At 39.9% G+C, this 15761-nt stretch overlaps 1 protein-coding gene across 1 annotated transcript in view; it reads left to right on the top strand.

The window, feature by feature from the left end:
* Positions 1 to 15761, top strand: part of SORCS3 (sortilin related VPS10 domain containing receptor 3) — a 652615-nt gene that overhangs the window by 582967 nt on the left and 53887 nt on the right. Inside the window, exon 20 of the mRNA XM_042460847.1 lies at positions 8318 to 8451. Coding sequence (XP_042316781.1) covers positions 8318 to 8451 — 134 coding nt within the window. The remainder of the gene's footprint in view (positions 1 to 8317; positions 8452 to 15761) is intronic.

Here is a 15761-nt window from a genome sequence, read left to right as displayed (position 1 = left end):
AAGCCGCATCCACTGAGAGATGGCAGTCAAACAAGAAGAAACTTGCTGTTCAAGCCCCGTCGAAAGGTCAGGGGTGGAGAGATACAGCTGAGTGTTGTCGGCATACAGATGATAGGAGAAACCAAAAGAACTGATGAGTTTACCTAGAGACAGTGTGTATAGAGAGAACAGAAGGGGACCCAAGACAGAGCCCTGGGGAACTCCAACAGATAGCGGAACAGAGGATGAAGTCTGACCACCCGTGACCACTGCAAAAGATCTATCTGACAAGTAAGATTTAAACCAGTCGAGAGCAGAGTCGGCGAATCCAAGGTCAGAGAGTAAATCAACCAGGAGACAGTGATCAACAGTGTCAAAGGCTGCAGACAAATCAAGAAGAATGAGAATAGAGTAGAGGCCATTTGCCTTGGCCCGCAAGAGATCATTTGAGATCTTGGTGAGGGCTGTCTCTGTAGAGTGCCGTGGGCGGAAGCCAGATTGGAAAGGGTCCAGGATGGAGTTGGCTTCAAGAAACTTAATACAGTGAGAATAAACGACCCGTTCTAGGACCTTAGAAAGAAAAGGAAGAAGAGAAATTGGACGATAGCTAGACAAAGAAGAGGAGTCGAGAGAGAACTAGAAAAGATAATAAAATGTAAAGAAACACATCTGAGCACGAAAGTTAGAATCATAAAAGCCATTGGATTCCCTATCATCATGTAAGGATGCAAGAGTTGGACAGTTAAGAAAGTGGATAGAAAGAATATAAATTCATTTGAAATAATAATAATAATAATAATAATAATAATAATAATAAGTTTTAATAATAATAATAAGTTTTAATAATAATAATAATAATAATAATAATAATAATAATAATAATAATATAGTTTATTTGTAACCCGCTTTTCCAAAATTTTGATCAAAGCGGCGAACAATTATATATAAAAACATTCCAATAAAATCAATTAAAAACAGCATTAAAAACAACATAGTAATACTAACAACAAAAGGGCCAGATAGAAGGGGAAATTGATATATACATTCCAGGGTCATCAATGAAAAGGGTAAGGGAAAAAGATTTTTCACGGTGGGAAGGTTTGGGAAAAGAAATACGTCTTCAGGTTCTTTTTAAAAAGAGCTAAAGATGTGGTGGAGCGGAGCTCATCTGGGAGACTGTTTGAAGATCTAGGGGCCACAATAGAGAATGCCCTCTGTGAGGTTCTCACATAGCGTGTCGCTGGGACCTCCAACAATTTCATCCCTGTTGATCTGAGTGTGCGGGGCGGATTGTATGGGGAGAGGCAGTCCTCCAAGTATCCTGGGCCCAAGCCATTTAGGGCTTTATAGGTCATTACCAACACCTTGTATTGAGCCCGGAAGCGAATAGGCAGCCAATGAAGATCTTTCAAGATGGGAGTTATATGGTCAGACCTGGAACGACCAGCGACCAATCTCGCTGCCATATTCTGCACTAACTGTAGCTTGGTTTGGTACAAGGGTTGGTACAAGGGTTGCCCCATGTAGAGCGCATTGCAGAAATCCAATCGAGAGGTTACCAGAGCATGTACTACAGTTTCAAGGTCTCTCCGGTCCAGGTAGGGACGCAGCTGGCATATCAGCCGAAGCTGATAACAAGCGCTCCTGACTATCGCATCCACCTGAGATGTCAGCTGGAGTGACGAGTCAAGGAGCACTCCCAAGCTGCGGACCGAGTCCTTCAAGGGGAGCATGACCCCGTTCAGGGCTGGGTGACAAATCTCACCACCCAGACCCGGAGAACCTATGGCCAGTACTTCCGTTTTCTCTGGATTCACACTGAGTTTGTTTTCCCTCATCCAGCCCATTACCGACTCCAAGCAGGCATTTAGAGGAGAGAGCCATCCCTAGTTACTGCATCAGTCGGGGACACAGAGCAACATATTTGGGTGTCATTAGCGTACTGATAACACCGTGCTCCGTGTCTCTGGATGATCTCTCCCAGCGGTTTCATGTAAATGTTAAATAGCATGGGGGACAGAATCGCTCCTTGAGGGACGCCAGATATAAGCGCCCTCTTATCGGAGCAAACGTCCCCCAGCTGCATCATCTGGAATCTACCCAAGAGGTAGGAACGGAACCACTGAAGCGCAGTGCCCCTGATACCTAACTCCCTCAGGCGTTCCAGAAGGATACCATGGTCAATGGTATCGAAAGCCGCTGAGATGTCCAAAAGCACTAACAGGGACACGCTTCCCCTGTCCATGCCCAGACGGAGATCATCAACTAAGGCAACCATGGCAGTCTCAACTCCATAGCCCGCCCGCCTGGAAGCCGGTTTGAAATGGGTCCAGAAAAACCGTTTTATTTATAAACTGCTATTCCGTGTTGATCATAGCAGTATACAGGTAAAATTGCAATATCAAATACAAAATACAGGATAAAAATTGCAATACATAAATAAAACTTCAATAAAAACATTTCAGAATACAGATTAAAACCATACATGTGGTGCTGGAGAAGAATGTTAAGGATTCTGTGGACAGCCAAAAAGAGTCCTAGAACAGATCAAGCCAGAAATCTCCCCAGAAGTTCAAATTACTAAACTGAGGCTGTCACATCATGAGAAGGTACAACTCATTGGAAAAAAATGATACTAAGAAAGGTGAAGCAAAAGTAGAAAGAGAGGAGGGTGACATGCTAGATGGATGGATCCTGTTAAAGAAGTCACGGGTATGAATTTGCAGGAATTAAGCAGAGCAGCGCTTAGGGTGTCTTGGAGATGTCTCATCCACAGGGTTGTCGTGGGTCGATGTGGACCCAAATGCAGTTAACAACAACAAAATTGACTATTTACTAAGAGGGGATTAGAAAATTTGTAAATATTCTTAACATCCTTTCTCTAATGCCAGAGGTTAGAGGATGAGGTTAGAGGCCAGCAAGATGTCTTGGACTCAAAAGTGACCAAATTTTTAACTCCTGTTTGCCATGGTTTGGTTGCATAACACTGCTTCACTGCTTTACCTCTCTTATTTCATTCTTATTTACAATTCTGCAGTATATTTCTTTAATGTTTTACTTTCCACATAGCAATCAAAGAACAAGAGATAATGGGCTGGATCCTGATTCTTATTAAGTTAGCTCCCATTGGAATTCTTTTGTCATCACACTGAGTTGAATGTGTCTGATTCCCAATGAAGTATGTATGGGATTGCAGTATCATGACTATATTTTCACATTGATCCCAGTGCCCGTAAATTACTCTGGACCTCATCCAGTGATCTGGCATCATATTCAGTGCATCTTGCATGAAATTCAGTTCTTTGCCTGTCTGTTTTATAAACAGAAAAATAAACACAAAAACCTTTTTAAGAGAGCATGGAAATATTTACAGCATTGCATTGTAATCTGGATTTACAGATTGAGAAACAGTTTGCTAGGCAATGTGTAAAGAGGTGTAATAAGAAAAAAAAAAAAGATAAAGTATGGCCTGAGACAGATGGGCAGGAAGGGGCATGTCTGTGTTGATTCTAGGGTTTGGGAGTGCGCAGCAATCGCATGCTCTTGAACCCTAGTCAGTATGGACGCCACCATCATGGCAGCTTCCCATCCATATGGGGGCCGCCATGATGCCACAAACGTGGCGCTGTGTCTGCACTTTGGGGTGTTGTGCTTGTGCCATTGATGTGACACAGTGTGAAATAGTGCACTGATGATGGCACCCATGCATGCCAAAAGAACCTGCTTTTAGCAGGTTCTTTTTGGCGTGGAGGGAGCCCATGTGGTTTGGTTGCTGTGGGCTCCCTCCAGAGAGAAAACGGGCGTCTCCAGACCATCCCTTTGGGGCGGTTTGTCAAGCCCTTATGGTTCTAAGCTGCAGCCATATTCTAATGTGTGATTAAAGATATTGATTGTGCAAATTGGTGAAATATACCTGAAGAAATTACTTACATATGTCTGAAAATATCAGGGCTTATTTTCCTTGATCCATTTGAATGACTATTTATTTTAAGGCAATATGTTTCTTTAAACTTTTTTCACCTCAGTTGTCAAGTTCATTTCTGGTTTCAAAAAAGTTTCTTTGTCATGTTAAAGAGGATCATTACATGGAAACCTATTTTGAAATCTTTTGTATTTTTAAAATACATTTTTTTAGAAGAAAATTAAGTTCAATTGCTCAAAATATATCCATTTTGCCACCCAGTGTCAAATGTTGAATTTACTGTAAAAAAACCTAGATTTTTTTTTCAGTGACAGAAATTGTCATTGGAAATGGAAATGCAGGTACTTATTTTTCCCTGTTCAATGTCTGTTTTACTGCATGTACCTTTTAGAGTCACATTGTGACATCTTGTACTTTTTAAAATTGGTTTGTATGCTTTTTGTAGATTGTTTGGGATTATTGCACATTCATGATTAAGGCATATACTGAAGTGGAGTAGAATACAGTGGTTTGAATATATTACAATGTTCTTTACAGATTTATAAACTTCAGGAATTCATACATTTTATATTGCATCAAGTAAATCTTGCTGTTCTTTTAACTGCCTCCCAACGCAACTATGGACTTTTAAGGGATTAGTGAATTATAGTGTGGCTTCTATTCTCATATTGCTGGAATATTTGACAGCCATCTTTGAGTTACGTTATGAAATTTCTCAGTTATGGTTAACTTTTAATATAATTATGCATAATAAAGACTTTTGGCCTCTGTTCATCCTTGATATCACAGCAAGAAACTGACAGGTCAAGTGATCAATTTTGCCTTAGGGACCTTATGGGACAAGGATCAACCAGACATCCAAAAAGTAAATAAATAAATCTTGGAATAGAGAGAGTCCACTTTTTCTGCAAAGTGCAGTGATCCTTGGGACCCTATAGTGTATTTCCTGAATCCTTTTAGAAGCCCTCCAGACCCCTCATAAAAAACAAACAAAAAACTGCTTTGATTTGCTGGTCCCAGGCATGCAAAACTAAGCATGTTGGCCAAAATGCTGTCCAGAAGTGACATCCTGTCACTTAAAGACAGGATGACATCCTGTCACTTCTGAGATTCTGAAATGTGATGATTCAACCTCACAAACACAAACATCGCAACATAGCCATTTACTGAACAGTAGAGGAAAGGATTGGAGAGGCATCCAGCTATCTTCCTGTATAGGTGAATGTACAGAGAGACACCCATATTCTGAGACTCATACTCAGGGGCTCCCACAAGGAGCAATAAATGGCTATGGGGGTTGGAGCAGCCAAAAGGTGGGTTTTGGGGGTGCGGGGGTGCGGTGGAGTGTATCATTGCATAGTCAGTAGAGAATACTAGTCTACACAACAATTAAAAAATAGGGATGGAAATTTTCACTAATTTTCTTTTCAAATAAAGTAGAAAATCATAATGCCCTTCCTGCTATGAGAAAGCCTTTGAAAGCTGTGCAGTTTGAATAGTATTTATTCTGCAGAACATTTGCTGCACAAAATGTGTCTATGGTTATTTCACACAGGAGACATCATTTTCTTATTATTTTCTGTGCAGAAAATACTTTTTTCCCTGCACAGAAAATGCTGTTTTCTATTCAAAGCCACCATGTGTACATTTTACATATACATTTCCCAACTGCAGCATTTTCTTCAAAGGCAACTATTTTTCTCTTGAAAACAACCATGTATAAATGTTGCATAGAATAAGTTCCAAACTTTGAATATTCTCATCAGTCCTGTTGTTGTTTTTCTCACCAGGTTTCTTGATAATTGAGAAAAATTTTTTAACAATTTTTATAAATATTTTTGAATATCCTTTCCTTCTCTACAAAATAGTGAGTCATGAAGATGTCCATTTGGCCTATCTAGCTTACTTAACAGAATGCCAGGCCTTGTCTTCTAAACTCTTTGGTATTATATATGGGAAATACCAATATTTTATCTCCATCTTCTCTTTGGAGAAGACTTTTCAAGCTCTGGAAGTATTGCTAGATACTTCGAGTAGTTTGTGAGTAAATGGTCTTGAATCCAGAATTGCTAGTGAAATACACAAGGGCCCTTTGAAGAGGTTTTAAAAAAAATCAGCATAGACCAAATTGCATGCAAGATAGCCATGCTACTATTATCCACCCTTTATAACCCCCCCCCCACTTATAACCAATGTTTCATTTGTGTGGCCTTTGAAATTGTCCAATATCTTATATATGAACATGAACTACAATTCATTGGTTGCATCATATTTTAATTTGTAATTCAAAGTGCTGATTTTAGACTTGAAGATCCTAAAGCAGCTTAAGGCCAGGTTTCCTGAAGGAGCATCTTCTGCCCACCTATGGAGACCCTGAGATCACTTTCCTAAGGCCCTTCTCCTCAAACTCCCATATAATGAAACTGTGTGGTTGATAATAAAGAGAGCATTGGGACCCTACTTATGGAATGTCCTTTTGTGAGAGGCCTGTCTAGCACCTATGTTGTGATCTTTTTATCCCTAGGTAAACATACTTTTATTGGACCTGGCTTTTGAGCTTTCATTTTTAAAATAGCGCTGGTGCTTTTTTTTTAGATCATTGCATTACTGATTTGGTTCTCCTTAGCTTTTATTCTGTGCTTGATTTATTTTCTTATTTTACATTGATTTATTAATTTTATGTATTTTAGGCTCCTTTATGAAATGTGCAGAAAGCATTTTATTTGGTAGTTTGTAAATATAATAGAAAAATGCAAATATTTTTCATGCACTCATACAGGGGCTGCATGAAAAATCGAAACAGTTTTGGCATGAGCAGAGAGGTCTGTGCATCCATAGTAATTATATATTCAAATATCTTTTTTAAAAGCTGGGTCTTCTTGTGATGCTGCAAAGACTATGCAGTAGACTACTTTTTCATTAACAATGTCACTATGAGTCAGATACATTTATTTATGTTTTTTTTGGGGGGTTGGGTCAGTAAATTTCCATGGGAAACTGTTTTATAGAAGTTTTCAAAGTTGTACAGGATGACTTCCTTGGGACTTTAAGAACACATATTAATCTCACAATATAGATCTCTTGCCCAGCTCAGTTTGTACATTGAGATATATGGTTTTTAATGTGTATGCACTGAAAAATAATTCAAAAAGTCACCTTAAGCATGCAAAATGTAGTATTAGAAACTGTCCCAGACAGTAATAATGAGTGAATGGTGAGCTCTCCCAACCAGCTTGCAATTAGAGCAGTTTAGTTGGCTGTAATATTTTAGCTACCACAAGAAATAATCAGTTATTCTAAATGTGCTCACTGCACAACAATGACAAATTAAAATTCAGTTCCACTCATGGAAATAACCAAAAGGAGCAGGGGTGGAGGGAGGACCAGATGGAAAGAAAGCTGAAGTTTCAGTTTAAAACGTCAGATTTTTTCCCATCTGTTTTCATTATGTCCTCTCTCTGTTTTTTGTCCCCTCTTGGTGACAAACTAACTGCCTAATTTCTTGATATGAAAGCATCCCATGCCATCTGCTGCCTTACTCTGAGGGCACTGGAGTGCATTGGGTATCTGTAAGTCAGCTTTTTTTTTTTTACCTGCCAGTAAATTTGTTTTTTCTCCCCCAGCTCAAATATCCCTGATATTTCTCTACTCTTCTTCCAGAAAGAGATTTTTATCTTATGGTGATGATATTGTATAGCAATAATGTTATAATAATATTATAATATGTTAGTATTATATATCTTGTATTATAAGACAGTAATAATATTGGAAAGTTTCCTTGGTCTTGGTATAGTAGTTAGTTATGTAATGGTAGCCTAAAGTATTTCAGGTACCTCCTCTTTGCATGACTAGTAATTCATATGCAGCATTCTGAAGAATATAGACATGTCCCTTTGAAATGCATTTAAGACACTACATCTGGAAAAGAATAAGGTTTTTGAGAAAACATCCCTGAAACATAGATGTTTGCTTACAATGCATATACACATGCGCACATACACATGCACACATACACACACAGTCTGTACTGTTGACAGGACGTATGGGTGTATTTGTACTCATATGTCTGTATTTGAGTATAATGTGTAAAATTAGAACCCACCCATAGAATTTGCCTTTTAATTTATGAGTTAAATGAGCAGTAAGTACTTTGCAAGCGGGTGGCCAGCTTCTTATTACTAGACAGTGAAGCAAAAAAGACTAAATTGCTAACTCCTAAGGACTCCTGCATCTTACCTATTGATTGCAGACATTACCGTGTAGAATGTTTGTGTGAAATGGCTATCATAGACCATTACTGTGGGAAATAGTTCCTGTTGATGGAGTCTCTGAGTCTCAAAGCTGCTTCACAGTTCCTTTATATCTTTTTGTTAAGGAAGGCGTCTGTAAAGTATACCATTCATTATCTCCCCACAGGTCCAGTGGAACGTGTCGATTTGAGAGTTCCCTTTGTGGCCATCAGAAATAAGGAAGTCAATCTTACCGCTGTAGTTTGGCCTAATCAGTCGGGTACCCTGACCTACTTCTGGTGGTTTGGAAACAACACAAAGGTTTGATCCTATAATATAATGTAACATAGTGCTTATTTTCTTTGAAAGGTTTAATCCACATAAAAGCCTAAATCCTATTACTTGTCCCAACCAGAGTAAATCCCATTGAATCAACTGATTCTATATCAATGTTAAATCCCATGATCACTTTATTCAGTAGGTCTGCTCAGAAATAGGGACACCAATTCTGATGATCAGTAAGGTCAGAAGGTTGGCAGTTCAAGACCCAAGTGCCACATGATGGGGTGAACTCCCGTCACTAGTCCTGGATTCTCCCAACCTAGCAATTTGAAAGGATGCAAATGCAAGTACAGTGGTACCCCGGGTTACGAATTTAATTCGTTCCGCGGCGCCGTTCGTAACCCGAAAGATTTCGCAACCCGAAAAAGCCATAGCCGCTAGCGCTGGAAAGCCGCGATTTCGTGCGAAAAAGCGCCGAAAAGCACCAAAAATTTTTTCGTAAGCCAAAAAAAAAAAAAAAAAAACCACGTAACCCGGAACAGTTTTTTCCTATCTAATTTTTTCGTATCCCGGAAATTTCGTAACGCGGTCATTTCGTATCCCGGGGTACCACTGTAGATAAATAGGTACCACTTTGGTGGGAAGGTAACAACATTCTGTGGAGTCATACTGGCCATGACCACCAGAGTCATCTTCAGACTACACTGGCTCTTTGGCTTATTAATGGAGATGAGCACCATCCCCTACAGTTGGTTACAACTAGACATTCATGTCAAGGGAAAACCTTTATCATTTATCTTTACTCAGAAATAGCAACTGGATTCAGGCCAAAAAGTTCTACACTAAACTACAATAAATGCAATATAATTTTATCTTACTGTCCTAAAAATTTCTTTGGCCCGTTACAGACGGGCCTTTAAGTACGGACTCAGTCCGTACTAGGGTTAAAAAGGGGCATCACTTCTGGACGCCCCTAACCCTAGTACGGACTGAGTCCATACAAAATGGTGGCGCCCCTTCCACATGGGGGCCGCCATGACAACGTCATGACCGCGCCGCCTCTATACGGGGCAGTGCGGACATGACGTCGTTGCTCCACACCAGGGCGCTTAGTGTGCCCTTTCGGCGGAGCAGGAAGGAGCTCCGTTTTGGAGCTCCTTCCTGGTTTGCATCACTGGGCGCAGCCTTTAGATGGCTGCGCCCAGCAATGCAAGGGAGAAAGGGGCCAAGTGGCCCCTTTCTCTTCCTCTCCGCCGCCGCAGGGTGTCCTTGGGGCCTGAAGCCCCAAGGACACCCCTTTCCAGGCTGCAGGGAAGCGGCCTTTTGCTGCTTCCCCGTAGCCTGGAAAGCGGTGGATTGGGGTCTCGGAGGCTGCCGGTCTGGCAGCTGAGGCCCCGATACACCGGGGAAAGCAGCGCCTACAGGCCACCTCAAAGGGGCGGTCTGTAATGCGCCCATATTTTCTGGACTTTACACTTTACTCTCCCTTTATTTCTCTTTGCCTCCTGACCTTTGATATTTGCATACTAATTAATAATAATAATAATAATTTGTTTTATTTATATACCGCTATTCCAAAGATCATAGCGGTGAACAGCAAGTAAGCTAATTAGCAAGTAAGCTAATTTGCCCCCAACAGTCTGGGTACTCATTTTAGCGACCTCGGAAGGATGCAAGCCTGAGTCGAGCTTGGGCCCTTTTGCTGGTCTTGAACTCGCAACCTTGTGGTTTTGAGTGTATGGCTGCAGTACAGGCATTTAACCACTGCGCCACCAGGGTGGTACTTACAGTATGTAGTTGATTATTATTGGAATGTTGTGTTTAGAAGTCATGTTACTGGAATTCAGAATTATGCACCTTAACTGAATAATACTGGACTTTCTGCATAGCATATAAAAACTGCTGGTGACTAGACAAGAATTTCCAATATTTTCAGTGTCAGCCCTTAGAATTTTAGAATCCAGTACAGCAGCTTTCTGAAGTCGCTAGGGACCAAATAACTTCTGGCATCTGTGATTTCAAGCTAAGATCACAAACAGCTCTCTTCTTGTCTTTTTGTGCTGTTTATTCCTGCCTTTGGGGACACACCAGAAAAATAAAGGCAAAAGTGTTGTTGCATTTTCAACAACATTCAGTCATTCATTCTACAGAATCTTGACAAAACAGTTTTTTTTCTGATACTAAGGACTTCTCTTCCTCCCCTCCCCCTCCTCTTCCTCTTAAAATAAGTCTTTAGTGATTACTTACTTTCTCTAATTTCTGGGTTGAGGTAAGAACTCATGTTTTGTTTCAACAGTGTGCTGAGGTTCGTCAAGCATGTATCTGAAATTCTCAGTGAGACAAATAATTAATAATAATAATAATAATAATAATAATAATAATAATAATAATAATATTTATTTGTATACCGCCCTATGGGAAACCAATCCGGGCGGTTGACAACAGTAAAATATAAAATATAACAATTTAAAAAACCCCTCCCCCCCCCTTAAGACAGTATTAAACAGTATGACTTATTAAAAACACAATATCAAAGCAAAAAACAAACATTAAAACTAAAAAAACCCTGATATCCCTCTGTGATCCTCAACAATCACTAAAATGGGGCCACGGGAGGAATGAGGGAACCTGGGAACCTGGGCCGGGATGGTTAATCTGGAAAGGCCTCGCGGAAAGATCCGTCGTGACAGCTTTTTTTAAAGCTGTCTAATGATGTTATCTGACGGATCTCATTTGTCAGGTCGTTCCAGAGTTTGGGGGCGACAGCAGAGAACGCCCTCTGGGAGGTCGCCGCAAGCCTAGATTTTAAAGGCTGCAGTAAGTTCCTCCCAGAGGATCAGAGAGCGCGGGGAGGATTGTCTTGGTAGAAAAGTTTTCATAAAATATAGTAAATTTAGAACTCACTGATCTTCCTTCAGAATGAGCAGCCATTCTAGGAGCGTTAAGGATATTCTAAAACATATTCTGAATTCATATGGACTGTCTTGAGTCCTACAAATTTGGCTTGCACTCTGTAAAGAATGAATTTGAACCCTAGAGCACTCTCCTGCATCATATGAGACATGCAGACTTTCATGGCAGATAATCAATATTTCTTTCACAGACACATCAATGCAAAAAGGATTCCCTCTGGCTAGAAAATCTGAGAACTAAACCATTGTAGCATAATTGTGGTTAGTGACATGTAGAAGCTTACTTACACTATCAGGCTATTGGTCCATCTAACTCAGTGTTGTCTATGCTGATTGGCAGCTCTCTAGGGATTTAGGTAAGACTTTTTTCTCCAGTCATTGGCCCTTCTCTATGGCTAAACATCTGCACAGGTGCTCTCTTACCATGTTAAGTCCCTTCTTCAGTATTGGTAGGTACATTATATAACCTGGGCAATTTGGCTAATCTATAAATGAGCTATTATATTCTGCCTTGTCAGGGATTTGAAGGGTTAAAACACAGCACACAGGGAAATGCTTGATGTGTGTGTGTTTGACCATGAGCATTTCAGCAGAAGGACAAGGTTGATCAGCACAGCTGATGCTCATTGGCTCAAGGATACTTCAGTGTCTAAGTGCACGTAGCCATGGATGATGAAACCACGTGTCTGGATTGCACAGGGGATACATGACATGGTTACACACAGGAACTCACTGGGTTTGGGAGACCACATGGTCTGGAGTCTAAATAAACCCAGGGGGTTGCAAGTGATAGCTTGTGGGTTTGTAGTAGGAGTTGGTTTGGTATGGTTTGGAGTTTTGGAGATCTGAATTTGTATTATAGCACTGTGAATAAAGAGCACTTCGGGAGACTTTGCTTCTCTGGTGTTTTGTCAGTAGAAGTCCTGCATCGTTTTGCTGAGTCTCCCCGAAGGTTCCTGCATTGCTTCAGTTCCTGGAAGACATCCAGTTGCTGTTATCCCAATTGACTTTGGAGCCACACTTCTGCTTCTAAAATTGCTCGCTCTGCTACAAAGGTCTGATTTAACCCCAGGACTCGTTTGAGTTGCTGACAGTGGTTGTTGGACCCCAGCAGTTGTGCTGACATGCCTATAGCCTATATGCCAGTGGTTCTGGAAAGTCAAGCAAGAAGCAGCTCTATCTGTAATTGTGGTTGAAAAAACCTTGTTTTGCAACATATGACTGGAGAGTTTCTAGAAAAGATCTATAAATGTGGGCTGAAAGCTCTTTTGGATCTCCACTACACTTATTAGAATCAGATCATAAAATACTCTCATATGGCCTCCATAGTGCAAGTATGATGTGGACATAGGGGGTATGTCCCTGCAGGTATGATGTGGACATAGGAAAGCTGCCCAAAGATTTTAGTTTAAAATTTTCCATGACACCGATTTCCTATAGGTACAGTGCTATAATTATATGCCATAGCACTATACTTCTAAGAATCATATTAAAAGACATTTATGGTGTCACACAATAATCTAAGGAAGAGGATGGTTGGATATAGAAGTTCCTTACTCAGTGGGTAAGGTGGGTATTTCTATAGCATGACAGTTTCAAACATACCAAGATTTCCCTCTTTACCTTTTGAAATTGCAAATGTAATTGCAGTTGCATTTTTGTCCCTCCAATTTAAATCTTATGCTTCCGATTCATGGGTACAATCCTACACAATATAAAGTCTTTAAACTGCAAAGCAAGTGACACCAGAATAGAGGACAGTTTTAAGCTGGCCTTTCAAAATGACAGTAATCATGAAGTGATGGAACAGAATGCTAAGTAATACTGCCATTCTGACAGTATTGCTTGAGGATTTTCTGATAACTTTCATGGATTCACAACAGAAACCAAAACAATTATTGAAGAACTGCTGTGGACCCAGAGCTTCTGCCTTCATTGTGTCCTGAGGGCTCCTTTAGAGGTCAAATCAGCTATTACTCTCTCAACTCTACTTATGCACTCTCTGGGAGCAGAAAACCCCAGGAACACCATGAAGCCCATGTGTCTTGAGGATTAATCCTAGAATTCTTTATATCACCATTGATTTGTAATCATAAAGTCTAAAAATCTTCGATAAAAATTACAAAATCCTATCTCCTCCTTCTGCTTCAAAGCAAAATAGCTTTTGGCATTGTCATGCAATGCATACCTTCCTGGATCTGTTCCTATCTGAATGTGCAGTTTGGAAAGCTTGATTGCAACACTGGAGATCTTTGCAGATGTAGCCCCATAGTGATGCAACTAATCAAGCACCACATGCCACTGTATCCATTGTGAACTTTGGTGAACTTATTGCCTTCTTAAAATTCAATCTGAGTCCAATAAATCATGATATGAAAAACTCTGGGAATATACTGCTGATGTTATAGCCTTAAAATATGCATGAACCTCTTGGCTGTGTTGATTTTGCCATTAGTACTGGTAAAACACTGCATTTCTGTTTTGAACAGAAAAAAGAAAGATCAACTGTGGGTTATGAAAGTTGCTATGTATGGATTGAGATGCAATCCCCTGTTTTAGCTGCTGTCATGGAAGAATGTGGGAGCTATTCAATCAAATTCTGCTGGAATGGGCATTTCGCATATGAGAAAACCAGCTAGGCCCAAAAAGCATGCTTTTGATTTGCATTGCCATGTGGTCAGCAGGTTTTCAGATTGTTTTCTTCTACAGCCACATTGATTTCTCTGCATGCGATGATTAACACTTTTTAAACAGTTTTAAAAGAAATAGCAATGTTAGTCTGTTGTAGCATTAAAAAAGAGGAAGGGGAAAAGGAGAAGAAAGAGAGATGTAGCAGCACCTTTAAGATAGTTTTTTTTTATTTTGGCAAGAGCTTTAGTGGATATTAATCCACTTCTTCAGATGTCATACAGAGTGATATAAAAAAGCCTCAGGTTATCATGCATATTTATATAATTTTGGGTGTGGGATAGAATGTAATAGAATCCAGAAAGATGCAATTTGTGACCCCCACCCTAAATCTTCAAGGGACTATGTGGACTGATACAATTTTTTCAGATCTTTACAGTGGTATTGATGTGACAAAAGAATAAATATGCTAATAAAAAGTCAATTCCCTTGAGGGCAAAACCTTATCTGAGGAAATTAATTTTGTTATATGTGCAGTAGCAAGGGCCCGTGCATTAATTTATGTTGTGTGCCATAAAAACAGTATCTTTGTTCATACCTCTGTTAATGTACTGGATTTTTAAATGTGATTCAACTCTTTCTAATCTTTCTTTGTAATTTCCTTGTATAGCCCTATAAAAAATTAGGGCAAGAGTCATAATTTACACCTTTCTGGAACCAATTAAATTCTATCCCACTCTCAAAATTATATGCCTAATAGCCCAATGCTTTAGTATCACCTGTATTGTATCTGAAGAAGTGGACTGATATCCACAAACGTTTGTGCTAAAATAAAAATCAGTTAGTCTTAAAGCCGGTGCTAGATTTATCTTTTTAACTCCCTCTCCCTTCCTCTTTTTTTCTACATTCCAAACAATTTTTACATATAAAACAATTAAATTGAGCACTGATCGGGTGGAGAAACTGTCCTTCAATGCTAAAGATGCAGAAACTATTCTAAAATTTCTTAATCTCCTGTGAGATGAATTCTTTGACAGGCTGAGACTTCTCATTAAAAAAAAAAAAAAGATTCCCATCACCACTTCCCAATGTAAGAACAAAAAGATAAGTGTTCTGAAAGTTTTAAAATTCTTTAAGTCGTATGCAAAATACATTGGCTGGCATCCTGTTGATCGGTTATGCTGCTTAAGCTCGAACTGCTCATTTCTTTAAGTCGTATGCAAAATACATTGGCTGGCATCCTGTTGATCAGTTATGCTGCTTAAGCTCGAACTGCTCATTTCTTTGGTATTCATATTTATGACTGTGGCACTACTGACAGAATTTCAAATCCCCACACACCTGCTTTAATGACCAGCAGACACACCAAGGGGGTGTTCCCACTTGCGATTTACAACGCTTTAAAATACAGCGGTATCAGTTAAATCGATTTCAAAATAACCCTGGTCTTATCCCGCGTTCCGAATCGCTTTTTTTTCTTCGTTCTCATTTACCAATTGATTCGCTTTAAGTGATCCGCTTTCGTTCCTATTCAAATAAAACGGTGTATATATAAATCGGTTTTAGCCTTATTTCGCTCCCACTCACCATTTTGGGGCTGTCAATCAAAGCAACATCATCATAACGTCACTTTTAAATTTCGCGGTTTGTTATAAAAGAACCAATGAGGAGGCGCTTAAAGTGCCTATGAGTCCTGCAATTATTCGTGGGGAAGGATGGTTGAGGGAGAGAAAACTGCCCAAAGCACTTTTGCTGCCTTGGAAGAAAGACCCCAGGCTGGGGGAGGCTTCTGGCAAAGCAAATTTGGGG

This window comes from Sceloporus undulatus, chromosome 3, assembly GCF_019175285.1.
Source record: "Sceloporus undulatus isolate JIND9_A2432 ecotype Alabama chromosome 3, SceUnd_v1.1, whole genome shotgun sequence".
Taxonomy (NCBI): Eukaryota; Metazoa; Chordata; class Lepidosauria; order Squamata; family Phrynosomatidae; genus Sceloporus; species Sceloporus undulatus.
Note: the sequence above shows the minus strand (reverse complement) of the source record. Positions and strands in the feature narration are given on the sequence as shown.